At 36.7% G+C, this 15,205-nt stretch overlaps 1 protein-coding gene across 21 annotated transcripts in view; it reads right to left on the reverse strand.

The window, feature by feature from the left end:
• Robo2 (roundabout guidance receptor 2) overlaps positions 1–15,205 on the reverse strand; it is a 1,565,243-nt gene that overhangs the window by 537,920 nt on the left and 1,012,118 nt on the right. For 2 of the 21 annotated variants that reach the window (XM_048803925.1, XM_048803920.1), the window contains exon 1: positions 9,732–10,623. The exons of the other annotated variants lie outside the window; for them this stretch is intronic. In XM_048803925.1, coding sequence (XP_048659882.1) covers positions 9,732–9,792 — 61 coding nt within the window. In that variant the 5' untranslated portion in view covers positions 9,793–10,623. Of the gene's footprint in view, positions 1–9,731; positions 10,624–15,205 lie in introns of those variants that run through there. 21 annotated transcript variants of the gene reach the window in all.

Raw genomic sequence — 15,205 nt, forward strand, 5'->3', positions numbered from 1 at the left:
TTTCTAGGCCAAAATTTCTCCTTAAAATGTACTCAAGAATGATAACATACAATAAAGCATTAAATAAAATTACTTAGAAAACAGAATTTAAGTTTGAGGCAGACCTTGGAGAGTACACAGTAAAATCTCATCTTTATAAAAAAAAAAAAAAAAGAAAGAAATTTGTAAGGTTTCAAGACCATACAATTAATAGGTAGAAAGACTGACTCTGAAGTCCAGACCTTTTGGTCACCCAAGGAGTGCCCCTTCCTTAGTAGTCATGATATTGTTATATTTAGGTTATCCTTTCTGATATACACAAACACTCATTATGCAAATCTGAATAATGGGTAATTATTAGAATCAATGTCTATACTACAAAATTGGGTTATCTAGAGAAAAATAGAAAATGAGGCTCAATATTGGGTTTTAAAAATATTTTCCATAGTAGGAGTGTTAAATTAGAACTCAGTAAGTTGATCTTATACAAGATTTATCTCCTTGGTACTTTACATCAAAAGCACCAGGTAAAATATTCTGGATAGAATGTAAACTGTCGACATGAAATAAAATGCAGCATTATCCAAGCATATTCCATTTGTTAACAAAAATTGCTATCTGCAGTATGTCCCCCTTGTTTATTCCTTTCATTCATAACACTATGCACTTGGGAATGCCATTTGCTCTGCAATCAGCAAATGATGCAATGGAAACACACATGTCATAGCACGTTTGTCACAGCTGCATAGGTGTGGTCACAGATGAGTCCACTTAAGAGGCAGCAAAAATTCTCATCAGTCATTTGAAGACTCATGCTTGAAAAACATTATATTAAAATTGTCATAGAAATGTATCCCAAATGTAGCTCCCAAAAAGTTTGACAGCCAAAGTTCTCTTCTAGTTAATTCCTTGTTCACAGTAGTGAGGAATGATAATGAAAATACTAGTACCATTTAGATGGTGCTTATAAAACATCAGGTCACATTCAGAGAATAATATATTTATTTTCCTATATATATTCATTTATTCTTCATAACAACTGTTTCAGAGAGACATTGATACCATGCCTCATTTACAGATAAGGACACTGAGGCATAGAGAGTTTAAATTGTTTGTTGAAACTCACTCAATATTCTTTGCCAACAGTCTTTTAATTATCATAACATGCTTCTTCCCTACAAACAATATTGCAACCAAAGTAGATTTCCTATCTTTCCCTTTAGCATGCTTTTGTCCTGTCCATGACATTCTTCCTTCTCCTCCTTTTGCTGAAATGCAATTTCTAATTTTTTCACCCATCAAACTCCCCACTGCTCCTCTGAGGCCCAGGTGAAGAAACACATGGGTGCTGACATTTCTTAGATAATATAAGCTTAAAATTACCTATTCCTTCTTGAAGTTCTCACACTCTGCCGTGAATGTCATCAAACCCCCATTTATTGGACACTACTTTTATTTTGGTGAATTGAACATTTGGTACCTGCCCTATTAAATAGGAATATCCTTAAAGATGGAATCAATTTTACAGTTATTATGGTCCTCACAGAACCCAGCAAGTTGTCCTGTATATAAATGGATACTCAATTAGCATGTGCTGAATCAAATGATAACCTCAACATATCCAGGCTGATGTTCCCACTGACATGTTTAGGAAAACAATTTGTCATTTTCATGCAGTATAAACAGCACACTGAAATTCCTGTTACAAAGTTTTAGGGCTAGGAAACTAGAAACAGTCTCTCACAAGACAAGTATGTTATAGACATAAAACATCCCTAGGCTCTAGATTCCGCTCCATCATTAAGTAGCCAGGGGTTCTGGGACAAGGAATATAAAAATCTCTGACCTTCAATTCTCCATGTGTCCCAATAATAGAGATTTGTGCCACATGATTATATGTATTTATTCTAGTTCTGAGATGATCACATTGTATGATTTATGTTTAATATTTTTGAGATCTCTGCTAAAAGTGACCGGTTTAGTATTGTTAACCGTATTCATAAAACCCTACAGGGCAACTAAAGATTTGAAAAACATCAATTAGCAAACCAATGAGAAATTAGGACTATTGGAAATTAAATACATATTTTTGTAATATAAAATAGATTCAATGTAAAATGTTAGATACAACTTATGAAGGATATTCAATAATTTCTTTAAATTAAAATATCTACCATAAACACCACTAGTGGGAATGTAAGATTATATAGATACTTTGGAAAATAGTCATGCAGTTCCCCAAAAGGTTAAGTCTAGAGTTGCCATGACCCAAAACTTTCAGTCTAGGGTAAATGTAGAAAATGAAAAACACTGTCTATATAAAAATTAGGTACATGAATATTCAAAGCAGCAATCTCCATAATAGTTCACAGTTTATAAGCTAAATAATAAATGATATGAAATATTATTCAGTAATATAAAAAAGAAGTACAGATTCATGCTACCACATAATGACCCTTGAAAATATTACACTCTGGTAAAGAAACTGGTCACACAATGTCATGATTTGCATTATTCCATATACATGAAATGTCCAGAACAGATAATTCTATGGAAACAGAAAAGTAGACAAGTGGTTTCCTATGGTAGGAGATCACATTGCACACTGAACAGAGTACAAGATTTCTTTTTGAGGTAATTATAAAATTAGGTTCTAGTGATGATTATATAACTTTGTTAATATGCTAAAAATACTGAACTACACACTTTGAACAGGTAAATTTTTACAGTATATGAATTACATCTCTGCAAATCTACTAGAGAAAAAGAGAAAAGATTTAAACACCAAAGTTCAGAGAATTATCTAGGCTGACATTCATTACTTTTGAAAAATAAATTTTCCTGTTAAGGCTTCCATTCATTTTCATAAACCAAAAGTAACTTTGCAAAGAAGGCTCCACTTGCCAAATTCTTGAGTATATCTCAACTCAGTGTCAAGGATGGTAAACAGCTCCTTGGGTGTGATGATTACAAGAACAGATAGAACAGGGTGATGTCCATTACTGGGGATATTACTTTTAATGTTCCTTTTCTTTTTCAATTATTTGGGAGCTATATATCTGGGGACCAATTTTAGGAATAATATATTTGATTCCATCTCCAAACTAAGGAAATAATTTTTATTTGGTGCTAATGTTTAAGTGGAAAGTGAAATCTACCATAAATGTAGAAGAAAGTCTCATATCTTAGGCTAGGTAACATCATGTTGCTCAGAGAAAGGGAGAGTGTATGGTCCTACTAAGGCCTATCAGAATCATCTGAAAAATGCCTTATCAAAATATGCATAACACTCAACAGTCTGTTAAAAAACACAGCAGTGCTGGTGTTGGGATCAGGAAAGAGTGAATGGGAAAATAATCAAGAGAGAAAATAACCTTTCTTTGACTGGAAAGAGGTATATCAAACCAAATGGTCAATTCTGTATGTTCTGCTATGCAAAAGGCAAAATTTTAAATAACCAGAAATCATGGTATCATTTGAGTCAATATATAGTTTGTAAGCTATATTTCTTAGTTTCTGTACACACACACACACACACACACACACTCACACGCACGCATGCACACATACACATACCTTAGTTCAAATGGGAAACATCTCATGTGTTGGGTTAAGGCATGAAAATCAACATGTCAAAATTACTCCATAATCACAGCTGCATTTATTCAACAAATATTTGACTATCTACTATGTGTCATTCAATGCTCTAGGCACTAGAGGTTCATTGATAAACATGACTCCTAAATCCCTGACCTAGCAGTTTAGTGGAGGAGTCACTAAGAGGAAGAGACAGACAATAAACAAACCAATGTCCATACCTCTCTACCTGGGGGAGAACATGCTGATCTTCTTGTTTCTGCATGTCTTGCTAGCAGAGGCACTAACTACTGTTTTCTTCCAAACTGTATTTTCGAAGATATTTATTGAAATAGAGTTCACAGATTTTAGAAAATAGAGACTGTCCCCTTTGAGAAGAGAAGGCAGATTTCCTTAAGGGTCAAGATAATAATGCTACCCAAGGCATAGGTGGGGCAAGTTACATTATTGCCTATTATAAATATTCAGGTTCCAAGTTCAGGGTTCTTCGGTTGTGAGAAAAACCCACTATGTATGCATCATTTATCTCTGCACCCCCCCCCCAGAGACTAAGCAAATCAACACAAATATGAACCATGCTGCTTATTGTGGCATGACTAATAAAGACCATTATCTCTGACCCATCAATCTCATGTCTTTTGCCGCTATTCGTGCAGCTCTTTTTAGTTTGCAAATAAGTTAAAATGTCAGTCTCTTCACAATTTTTGATACACACACACACACACACAAACAAACACACTTCCAAGAAAGATGAAATATTTTAAGAAAGATAAAGATAAAGGGTGTAGCTCAATTGTGTCTTAAGGGGAAAAATTTTAGATCTGGATTTTTTTTCCAAAAGCCCAAGTTGGTACTATTAGGAGAAGGTAAGGCAGAATGGGAAGACCTTAGGTCTTTGGTTTCATTCTCATGAAGGAGACAGGGGGACTCAGTCACGTCCCCTTCCTCTCTTTTGCTTCTGGCCATAAGGTAAAAATGCCTTCCCACCATGATGGGTCACCGCAGGCCTAAAAGCATTGCAGTCTACCCATCCCAAATGGAAACCTCCAAAAGTATAAGCCAAAATAAACCTTTTGTCTTTGCATTTTTGTAGTAACAGAAAAAAATGACTTATATACCCTTATTTTTGAAGACATATTGAAACAGGAACTTAAATAAATCAATTGAAAGACTCACTAACCAATACAAAGATCCAGGTAAGAGCATTTCCAATAGAGTAAAGAATAAATGCTAAGGACATGAGTCAGCAAAGAACATGAAGAAGAAAGTTGAGGCCCAAGTTACTTCAATGCTGTTTTCAGTTAGGGACAGGTATTTTGGGTGAGCATGCCACTCATTAGATGGCATATTACATGACTATTATGGTAATGATAAACACCTTGCTAAACATTGAAAGAGTTTTTAGAAATTTCTCCTTAAAAGACTAGAATCATTTCTACATTGTGTATAACCTGAAAGAATGAGAAATCATATGCTGTACCAAAGTGCATTTTACTGTTATGTATAACTAATTAAAACAAATTTAAAAAACATTAAAAAAGACTACAGTCACCCACTCATTCTTTTAATTTTTTTAATTTTATTTATTTTTATGTGGTGCTGAGGATCCAACCCAGCGCCTCACATGTGCTAGGCAAGTGCTCTACCGCTGAGCCACAACCCCAGCCCAGATTCATTCTTTATTCAATAATTTTTCAAAAGGAGATTAAAATAAATATTCATATTAATGTACTGATTTATGTTGATAGGCCTATATCTAGATACACAATTAAGAAAGAAAAATTATTTTCTTTAAGCAAAATCTGTGAAATGGTACTCTATAAAGTATCTATTTCTACTCAAACTCAGATATGAAGACTTTTGTTTATCTAAACTAGAAAAATATAAGGTCTATAAAAAACAAGGTTGTATAAACTTAGTATCTTTAAAGAAAAGTGTTGAGAGCCACAGCCGAGTCAGAATGGCCCCTGGCATTTTGCCAGAAGTAATGGTTGAGAAGCAAGCCATTAAGATGATGCTGGATTGATTCAATTTTGTATATTAGACCTTTACTGTCCGGTATAGGGCGGCTCTTGCTGCCTGGGTGCCCACTACTTTGGAGTTCCCCTGGAGTTCTCGCAGGATTTGGAGAGTGGGTGTGCGTGCAGCCTGGTGGGGGGAGTTCCGGATGGTGGGTGGTGTGTTCCTGGAGGAGCCGCGTGGGTGGCGTTCAGGAGATTTCCCGGGGAGCGTGTGTGGAGTGTGCTGGTGGAGTTCGGAAATAAAGTTTGTTCCTGCTTGAGTGGCTCATGACTTGTGCCCAGTCAGACTACGGCAGAAAAGCAAGGAAGCCAAAACCCTAATTGGATACACCTAACCTAAAGTTAAAACATAATTAATATATTGCCCTTAACTGCAAGTTTTCAATTATTATTATTTCTATTATTATTAAGTATTATTCAAGAAATACTCTCACTTATATTCTTCAAATGTTTCTCTAATTCCTTTCTCAAGATTCAAAAAAAGGAGAAAGAGGAAAAGAACCAGAAAAATGAGGAGAAGGAAGGAAAAGGAGGATGAGAAAAAGAAGAAAAGGGAAAGAAATAAGATGAAAATTCTCTCTTAATACTTGTCAGAGACCAAAATGCACATTGGAAGTAAATGAATGTCTAACAGATTAGGTTTCTTAAGCAGATAGAACTAGACACACACACACACACACACACACAAGCTTCTTTCATCACTATATATGTATCCACATTTATGCAATGTGCTCACATATCCATATTTTTATTATCAAAGATACAATTTTGTACAAGCTGCTCAGAGATGAGATGATCAGAACTGTCCCTTCTGTATAACCATGACTTTTAATGTTCTTTTAGATATCCTTGTTTAATGTTCTAAGAAATCCTTTTGGTTTATGGTCCACATGTTGCATAGCATCAAAGGTTATTCAAACAAAGCCAATTCAAACATGACATTACTGCATAGCTGCAAGAACACATTACAGGTTACTTATATGCCATTTAAGTTTTGAAATTGGCTACATATGGCCACAATAATGAGCCCATTACTGAAAGGAGCACTTTAGCAAAATGTAAAAACCTATTTGAGATTATACATCTGCACTCTGCACACGCATTATCTTTATCTCCCCAAATATCACATGTGCCATTTCCATTTTAAAAAAAGGAGTAAAGATGAGAAATCCATTCTCATTTAAAAAACACTTTTTTCACAAATAGTTTAAAACTATTAGATAAACAGATCAAGGTATGCATTCATGATGATAATATAAAGTCTGACAGTTAAAATTGCTTTATTATAAATGATTGAAAAACTCCATTATTAGTTAAAAACAAAGAAAATATAGAAAACAACTCTAAACCCAATATGTATTCTCCTATATAGAGAAAAATCTGAATGTGGTTAATTAATCTGTACCAAATGAAAAAATTTTTTCTTTACATACAAAGCAGAAAAGTTTTTCTGCTGTTCTCAACTAATATTCTCAACTAACATAATATTTATTCCCTATGGATTGCTACAGGGACAGGATTCTAAAAAATCATAAATAATATTAGCACATATCTTATATAAGGAGGCAAAACTCTTAACATTTTTTTCAAACACTATAAAAATGCACATATAAATAACCCACCAAGCAAATTTCAATGCAAATCTATGTATCATTTGTCACTGAATAAAATTAATTTCTGTGTCTAGCACAAGGATAGTCAGTATATCTTTGAAATGGTACAAGCTTCTTGGAATTTGAAATTCATGTGGAGAATCAGCACACACCTCCAAGAAGGATAATAAGTAAATAGACATCACAGCATCCTGGGAAAGTAACAAAGCTTACAGATCCTACAAACCAGCTTCCTCATTATATATGTGAACACTGAGTCCCAAGGTATCCAAACAGCCTAGAGGGCAGTGTTGTCCACATCCCAAATTTCAACAATCCCCATGGAGAAGCTGTCATCATTCTGAAGTATCCAAAGGCAATCCAATGTCAAACATATGATTTACATACTAATTCAATAAAAGTGTCCACAGTTTCCTTTGATTTCAACATAGCAGATGCTACATACAAAACTAGTTTCACATGAGAAAAAAAAATAACATTGCCTCTTCAGTCTAAACTATTCTACCCCTGGGTATTTTCCACAATGTACTATGAATTCTGCTGTATAATTATGGCCCAGACAAATTATGACCCCTGATCCTATAATGTTAAATCAGAACAAAGGTTCTAGGTGTGTCTTTGGAGCAGGAAGTGGGAGGAGTATGGGAAAGAAGTAAGGAAAGAAGGGAGGGAGGGTTATAAGGGAGGGAAGAAGGGAAGGAAGGAGCAAGAGAAGAATGAAATGAGGGAGGGAAGAAAGGAGGAGGGAGGGAGAGAAAGAAAGAAATGATGTCTTGCTACTGCTGTTCTAGCAAGCTGGTTAATTGCATTTGTTTCATATACCTCCAAACACCCGGGTACATTAATTACATTCTGTAACACTGAGCTCTTCTGATTCCCTCTGTCACCTCCACTGAGCAATTTAATTGTATTCCTTCTAGAGACACAGTTGATTTAAAAAAACTTGGTGATAATTCTGTAGTCTAATACATAGTTTATGCATGCCTTTCTGTTGCTGAAGTATGTAAAATTGTGGCTTATGAGGACATACTATTTTAATGGCTATACCAAAGTCTTATCATGATCAAATACACTTGGGATAAATATGTAAATCTTTATATTATGGTAATGTAAATATATTGTAAAGGTAAAAGTGTTAGAAAAGAAAATGTATGGAGAATGATTATACATATGATTATAGATATTGCCCCAGTATAATTCACAATGATCACTTAGGAGGGAAAAAGAAGCAGCCTGCACACATGCATCCCTTGCCTACTGTTGCTGGGGGGCATAGGTACTCATGTAGTCCATGATTGAATACAGCCACTTGACAGTAGGTAAACTCATCTGTATTGCCTCATGTTTATAGAAAGGCTTCCTTTCTCAGTCCAATACATTAGATACCATGCAGCAACTGCCAGGAATAAAGTTAGCTCCCACAGATGGATAAAAATGGGCAGTGTCCCAAATAATGAATTTATCCACAATGCAAATGCTAAAGGAAAGTTTATGTGACAACACATTATTTTGATGACTCCAATATTTGGACTAATGCAGCTCAAATTCTTACAAATTCATAACTGAAAACAAAAGTATTACAATCCCTATTTCCAGAGGGGAGGGGTGTTCTTATCAATATTTTCCATTGATAAAATAAATTTAAAGTCCACAGAAGGCTAATACCAAATATCTGTTTGACTTTCTTCCATTGAAGAAAAAGATTTCCTTATTATTATTTCCACAGTTCATTAAAAACAGCTACAAAAAAGGTTTTGTAATAGTCTCACAAAATACTGACATTCTATGAAAATAGCCCATGAAACAGAATCAGAACAAAAGACAGGAGAATCAGAGGCAGAATGCTATCTGCTTGACAGACTGACTCAACCTAGAGGGAGACACCTATAGCACCTGTTTCAGGTCCCCATTGTGTTTGCCCTCTGGGGACTGAGCTGAGTGCTCCATGCCTGCATCTGCCCCTTGCTGGAGCCTCGCCCAGTCTCACTTTTGACAGTTTTCTCTCTGTGGTCTAAATTCTTCATTCTGATTTCATGCTAGGATAGCATTCACTGGCACGCAGGTGATACACATTGATCCCTGTGATATCCAATCTCAAATTCCTGACCCATTGAACCTGCCTCAGAGTGTCTGTTACAATAGTTCCTCCCTTGAATTTCTAAACCAAAGTTTAGATATCAGGGTAAACACCAAACAGAGAGCAGGCACATTAGGCATTAGGGTCTTTCAGGATATTCACTTTGATATTTCTTCTCCTAACAAAGCTGAGAGCCCATCATTTGTTATCCAATTTCTCAATTAATTAAGTAAATTACAAAAATAACGACAATAGGTACTATTAACATGTTCCACTTGCAGCAGTATAGAAACAAAAGACCTAAAACCTCTGCCCCTAGAGAACTCCTGACTGGCCAAACTGACCAGCAGACATAATGTCATTTTATGTATAACCCACATCAGACTCAGAAAGAAATGCTGGGAGTGGGACGACCGAAAAAGGATAAAAGCGTTTTTAACTTACCATCAACCAGAACATATAGAAATCCACAGAGCAGTAGTTGTGTAAACATCAGCAGACTCATTTTGACATATTAAAAACGATCCAGATTGTTTTAGAAACCAATCCCAGAGAGCAAAAGTACAAAAATAAGTATCAAAGAAAGAGGTAGGTCCAAAGTTCAGACTTTTCTAAATACTACTTAGAATCAAGAAGAGCAAATCACAAGATCAAGGGGTTGGTGTCCAGTTCTTGAGTGGGACACGCTTAGATCCATCCAAATTAACGGAGGGCACTTCAAAGGCTGCTGTATTTCCACACTCTGATTCCTAAATTCCCACAAATTTACCCCAGCCGGAGAGATTACTCAAGTGTGTCTAACCCTCTCTCCTTTGGTTCCATTGCAATCCAAAGCCAAGTTCTTTCTTCAGAAGTCAAGAAGATGAAGGAGGAGGAAAAAGACCTAATTCCTAGAAAGTGTTCCACAAACTTGCCAGAGAGCTGCCGAGAAACCATTGGCCTGCCCACTGGTTTCCTTTCCCCGTCTCCTTCTCCGTAGCAGCAACACGTCCCGGAGTTTTTTTGGGATTTTGTTTTTTGTTTTTTGTTTTTTTCACTTAACTTCCATAATAAGGATGTGTCAAAGCAACACTTTGCAGGCGGGCCTCTCCTTAGCAGCCTTGTTGCCGCCCTCCACCTCTCGTTTCCAAAAGAGAGGAAAAGGGAAAGAAAACGGGTGGAGAATCCGAACTCCTACGTGGTGAGGCTGAAGGGAGGGAGGGAGGGGCAGGGCTGAGGCTGTGGCCACCCGGCGGTGCCGCCTCTGAGCGATTGTGCACCCAGCGGCACAGGGCGAGAGCGGCCCTGGGCGAGTGAGCCCAAGACCCAGGAGCGGGAGAGAATAGGAGCGCACAGTCCAGNGGGAGGGGAGGGGAGGAATGAAGCTGCTGGGAGTCTGCCCCGGGGAGGGGTGGGGGGATGAGGGGGTGCACTGAGCTCTCCACCTCCAGACTCCGCCACCCCCTCGTGCAGGGGCAACAGACCGCCGGGGACTGTGGAGGGGTCTGGAGAGTCGAGAGCCCTAGGGGGACGGAAATTAACAAATTTGGAGCTCCGCTGGCTGCCAAGGACCGGGGCCACCGGTCAACTCCTTCCCCTTCTCTGCGCCTCCTCGTCCCCCTCCTTCCCGCCTCGGGAGGCGATAGGTGGGCTCTAGCCTCCTGCTCCTCGCCGCGTCCCGTTTAATGGGCAGGTAATTTTCTCTGTGAGTGATTTCATGGAAGCCCTTTCTAATTATTCATCCCTCCGTCTGCTGGAGCTGCACACGCTTTCTGAAAAAAAAAAAAAGATCATCCTCTAGGACCCAGGGCGCAGCCTCATTACGCGTAAAAATCACACAAACACTCACTCTTCACCTTTTAGCAAAATGAGAAGCTGAGCAGGAGGGAGAAAGGAAGGAAATAAAACCACCTTTTGGAGTGGGAAGGTGGTGTGCTGGTACTTCCTACATGGTTATGAAAGACACTAGGAAGTGGGGAAAAACCTAGACGGGGGTGGGGGGGGGCGTGGGAGAGAAATCTTTAACCTCTACCAGCTCCTTTTAGCCAAGATCTATAGCCCTAAAGAATTCCAGGCGCTGGGGGCAAAGGAAGAGGTGGCATCCCCTTTTACAGTACTCAGTTGCCTTATGACCTCTCAAAGATGAGTTTGACGCGGGATCGTGGGACGCTAGGGAGTTCACCAGAAGATGGGGAAAGCGAGAAACTAAGAGCTTGGAGGCTGGGGATATCCAAAGCCTTTACACTCCAGAGAAGGGCACGTCCGAAAGGAAATTTGGTAAACACAGATTCTGATCTGGGAGATCTAGGTAACCTAACTAAGCTAACACCAGCTGCTCTAAAAGAGCCGGATTTTTGCCCAGAGACGATAACACCGCGAAAATACGGCAAAATCTACAGAGTGAATGTCATTCGGGACCGGTGATGATTAAGAGAGGCCACGTTTGATCAAAGGGATGCCAATGTCTGTGGTGCCCCGGTGCGTCCGGTGTGGCCGGGCCCACGTGTGATCACAGGCTCCTGGTATCTGTTTGATGCTTGTCCGATGATTAGAAGGCGGTTTACAGGAACTCACGCAGTTCCCAGAGCCTAGCTAATGCTGGGTGGTGAGTCTTTAGTTCCCCCTACTGGAAAATATTAGGAAAGATCCCCTACGTTTAAGGAAGTTGAAGGAAGAGCCTTTTGTCTGGTTGAAAAGGTTCTGGTGCAGCCACTTAACTTTGTTCTTCCCTCCCTATCACAGGCGTGATGCTGCGTGTTTTAAAAAATCGTCACCGACATTCAGGCAGTTAGGAGAGTTCTTATGGAACCCCAGCATGCTTAAAAATTGTATAATAAATCAGTCTTGCAAAAACTGTAAGCCGTTCTTCTCATGAACATTGAGTAATTTCCGCACACTTTTGATCTACAGTATTTGGTTGTAAAGGGGTGGGGGGCTTAATGTGCTGAAGATAACCATTTGAATTTGCACAGTAGTGATTCTAAATTGTACTATGTAGAGGAAAAACACGACTAAACCATTAAAGGGAAACAAGTTCTCCAAGATGCCTTTCCACACCCCTAAGGACTTAGAGGTCTGTTAGATAATACTGTGGTCTAGAAAATCCAAAAATGTTTTGGGTTAACATTTCTTTTCTCTCTCTAAGATACTGAAAAATAATTGATAATTCTTTAAAACTTCTATTTGAGTTCATTTTTGAGACAGTCTCCCTAAATTCCCCAGGCTGGCCTGGAATTTGCAATCGTTCAACTTCAGCTTCCTCTAATAAAAGTGATTACTAGGTGTGTGTTGCCACCACCCAGCAAACTTTGATTTCAAACACTTGGACTAGATTAAAAGTCAGAAATGAAAAATTCTAACTCATTCCTCTAAATAATGTACCCCACCACCATATCTGCATTTTTAAAATATGAGTGCAACAAAAAATTTTGATAATAGAATCTCTCTAATAAAATAATGCAGGAATTAACAAAGCCATGCATTTACAAGACCTTTAATTTGAAGATGGATCTTGGAAAGGAAAACGTTGAAACTTTTCACCTGGAAGAGTCTTTTTATGTTTATTAGGCAAAATATTTGATTTCATACAGAATAGACTCACAAACTATGTCTTTAAGTAACCTATAGACAGAAAAATTGTGGAGGAGGGAGGCAGGAGAGATAGGTTGGAGGAGACACACCCACCCACTACTGTTGTCCTTAGGACAAAAAAACATTACTTTTTCTCTTAAGGAGAGCAAATAGAGAGGATGACCAATGATGGCATACAAACTAGAGTTTTATTTCAGGCAAATCACTGGGCTATATTTAGTGGGCATTTTTGCCAAGCATTATCATTTTGTACTCATAGTTACCTACTAAAACTAACAAAACCAGTAATTATAGGCTGGTATCAACTTTGTGCTATATATTATCTGTATTATGGAATAATACCTGCAACAAATGAAATTTGGAATTCGTGTTTTCTGCTTTCCTCAAAGACAAGTTCATAAACTAGTTTTTGAAAGAATGCTTTGTGGACATGCCGCTTTTTATGGAATATGACTAAAGAAAACAGATGATTATTATACGAATCTTATCCTAACAGTTCAGAATTATGACTAAAACTCTTATGCTAAATCAGCAATGGTAAGGATCATAAATTCAATATGAATAACACTAAATAGAGGAACAGAGACACCAACTTTGGAGAAATTTGATGTGTCCTGGGAAAATGTGCATATTTCATTTAAACAACACATTTTAGTAAGCACTGTCTGTATAAGATATAGATTTCTCACTTTAATTTTGTTGAAGAGTCAGTTTAGCATTACTGTAATCCAAAAAAAAAAATTGGTTTTTAATTTTTTTCCATTAAGACAAAAGCCAAAAATGGATTCGAACACGGAACACCCCCCCAGCATCATCAATTCAGAGGGTTTAAGAAACAAGAATCAAATGGGGATTTGGCTTCAGTTTCTTTCAAGGATGAGTTATTTCTTTTCTAAACAGGCAGCTGAATATAGAAATATACATGAAATCTAGGCTTCTTTTATGTAAAACTTGGAATGATATTATTATGTACTCAAAATATGCCTATCAGATAAATATATTTTAATACATGTAGAGATTACTATGTGTGGGTGACTATAATTTACCCTAATTTGAGTAAGGTGATCAAATAGCCTGCTTTGTGATTGAACCTCCAAGTTAGCCATCCCCAAGAACTAGAAAATAACCATATGAAGGCAATATGTACAATATGACATATAAGATATTACATATTTAATTTTTGAACTATATTCCTCAATGATATGGTATAAACCATAAAGCTTCAACTCTGTTCTTTACTCTTTCCATTATGCTCATAATGGCAAGGCTCATATTAGGAAAGTCAAATGTTTGATTCATAATAGTAATTTGAGTATCTACTACAATATTTCAGGAATTTCTCTAGTCTTTAAAAAATGTATTATGTAAAAAAAGTATTATGTTGTTCAATTTCTATAAAAGTCTTATGTAGTTGATATTATTCCCATTGTACAGATGAGAAAATTATAAGATCAGATACTTAACCCAACTTAATCAAAGACACACTCTTCATTTAAATTCATATGTTACTATAAAATAATCTATGTTCTTAATTTAGGCTATGCTTTCTGGGATTAATTTAAAACATATTTCACATTATAGGACTACTGTAATACTATAAGTATTTTCTTTTATTGATCAACTTTAAAAAAGCCCTTACACATCACAACATACAAAAATATGATAATTTTTTAAAACTTAAGGATCTTTTTAAAGCCAAAACATCATCATTTATTATCTATTCAGGTTGAATTTTTTCTAGATATAAGATTGTTTACCATACAATGTAGAAACATCACATTTAAATCAAACATATGGGTCATTACCTACAAAAGAAGATAGGAAAATTAAAGTAAGTGAGGCATTAACAGACTTGATCAGAGAAGAGTGACTCACTTGTTACTTCATTTTTTAAAAAATTATTTTTTACCTTATTCCCCAAAGGATTTGAGAGAGAAAATGTAAGGTAAATCTTATGGAAGATGTTGTATCTGATTTCAATGAATTAATTTTGAAGTACTGATCATTTTCATATGCAATAATTTTATGTATCTATGTACAGATGGTGTTTTGGTACATTATATAGAGTTATTAATATAATATATTAGAAGCCTGAGTTTTAAGTTGAAGAAAATATAGTAACATTTCACTTGAAAATTAAGTGCTTTTCTGACAAACATGTGCCAACTGTTTCAAGAAAGAAAACTTTGTTTAGAATTAAAATAAATTTAGTAAATCTTTTTTATCTCAATTGAAGACTTTACTGATATTTCCAAACTTCATGGTTTTTGAATAATAAAAAATCACAGTAAGTAGCACATGACATTAAGGCATAATTTTTCAAAGTGTATATGTCTTAAAATTTAAAT

The sequence above is a fragment of the Marmota marmota genome, unplaced genomic scaffold (genome assembly GCF_001458135.2).
Source record: "Marmota marmota marmota unplaced genomic scaffold, marMar, whole genome shotgun sequence".
NCBI classification, from domain to species: Eukaryota; Metazoa; Chordata; class Mammalia; order Rodentia; family Sciuridae; genus Marmota; species Marmota marmota.